This window comes from Lagopus leucura, unplaced genomic scaffold, assembly GCF_019238085.1.
Source record: "Lagopus leucura isolate 7727_CA_CO unplaced genomic scaffold, USGS_WTPT01 35027-0_obj-0_obj, whole genome shotgun sequence".
Taxonomy (NCBI): Eukaryota; Metazoa; Chordata; class Aves; order Galliformes; family Phasianidae; genus Lagopus; species Lagopus leucura.
The window spans coordinates 1,874-3,264 of NW_024967858.1; the positions used below are offsets into that span (position 1 = coordinate 1,874).

The window sequence follows — 1,391 nt, forward strand, 5'->3', positions numbered from 1 at the left end:
TGTGATGCTGTGATCTCTGCTGGGCAGAGGAAAGCACTGCAAGGATCCCAGGAGATCCCAGCTGGGCCGCGCTCACCGCTGTCTGCTCTCTCCCTTAGGCGATGCTCTGCTGCGGAGAGGGGAAGGAGGACTCCGGTCCGGCTGCTTTCTCTCCTTTCTGGTGAGTGCTCCCCACCCAAAGCCATCCCAGCAGGGCTGGGCAGCGGGACTGTCCCACACGGCGTGGGTCTGCAGGAGGAAAACGGGGCTGCGGAGCAAACTAACGGTCTGTCCCACCTGATCTCCCCACAGCTGGAGTCTTCCTTTGCGTACTGGCATGGGGGAGCGACGTCCTGCAGGTCAGTGCTGCAGGCTGCGCGGCAGAGGCCAAAGCAACCCCCATTGAGCAGCGGGGGGAGTTTGGCCACGGGCTGAGATGGAGGGTGGGCTGGGGGTCGCCTGGGCAGCAGGGTGGGCTTCGGTGCGGAAGCATCTTCCCAGCGCCCGGCTCGGGCTGAAGGCGGCAGCGCGGGGGCAGAAGGGGCCTTTGGCCCATGCCTGGCACCGGGGAGCCTGAAGGGGCCGGGAAAGCCGAGGGAGAAGCAGAGATGCTGTGCGGCACGGGGAGGGCTTCAGAGCCCGGCTTTGGGCAGCGCCGCTCTGCAAACGGCTGGGCAGCAGCAGGAAATTCTGCCGGCGGTTCCCTGGGAAGCCCCTGCGGAAGCCCTGGCCGCGCTGCTTGTGCCTCCTGCCATCGAACACCTTTCTCTTCCAGGTGCTGTCAGCAGGACCTGCGCCCGAGTTCCCAGCTCTGGGGTAAGAATGCTTCCTCGCCCTGCACAAGGCCCTTCCCTTCCCTTCCCTTCCCTTCCCTTCCCTTCCCTTCCCTTCCCTTCCCTTCCCTTCCCTTCCCTTCCCTTCCCTTCCTTTCCCTTTCAGAAGGCCGCCCTTGGCAAAGGCAAAGCAGAGGAAGGAAAGGGACTGGGGGATAAAGAGGGGCACAACACCCCCCCCCAGGATCCTTCACCTCTGCAGCTCTGAGCTCTGTGAGCAGTGCTCAAGGCTCGCTTTGCCTTTGCCTTCAGGAACTCTCGGGTTCAGATGGAGAAGAGGCAGGAGCTGGAGGTGAGATCCACTCAGCTGTCGGCCCAGAAGGGCCTCATTCTCCAAGCCCTGTTTGACGTCCTGCACGAGAACGGGATCCACGGATTCACCAGCGAGGTGACGGCGCTGCTCCCTCCTGTTTCAGCCCTTTCCAGAGGCAGCTCTGCGCCCCACACCTGGCTCTCAGCTCAGCCCCTCTCGTGCCATGGAGCCGCTCTGCTCCCCTCGCTGCTGGCTGGGATCAGGGTGTGCTGTGCAGCGCTGTGCATTCCCTCCCCTGGCTCCTGGGTAGCATCCCTAGGGTCAGG

The 1,391-nt window shown here is 64.1% G+C and overlaps 1 protein-coding gene and 1 long non-coding RNA gene across 2 annotated transcripts in view; both read left to right on the forward strand.

Moving 5' to 3' along the window:
- LOC122193350 overlaps nt 1–326 on the forward strand; it is a 964-nt gene extending 638 nt beyond the window's left edge. Inside the window, exons 2-3 of the long non-coding RNA XR_006182873.1 lie at nt 99–160; nt 292–326. This is a non-coding gene — a long non-coding RNA (uncharacterized LOC122193350). The remainder of the gene's footprint in view (nt 1–98; nt 161–291) is intronic.
- An 89-nt stretch (nt 327–415) lies between these two features.
- Nucleotides 416–1,391, forward strand: part of LOC122193349 (sperm-associated antigen 4 protein-like) — a 4,433-nt gene continuing 3,457 nt past the window's right edge. Inside the window, 4 exon segments of the mRNA XM_042894111.1 lie at nt 416–450; nt 500–582; nt 585–795; nt 1,065–1,200. Coding sequence (XP_042750045.1) covers nt 416–450; nt 500–582; nt 585–795; nt 1,065–1,200 — 465 coding nt within the window.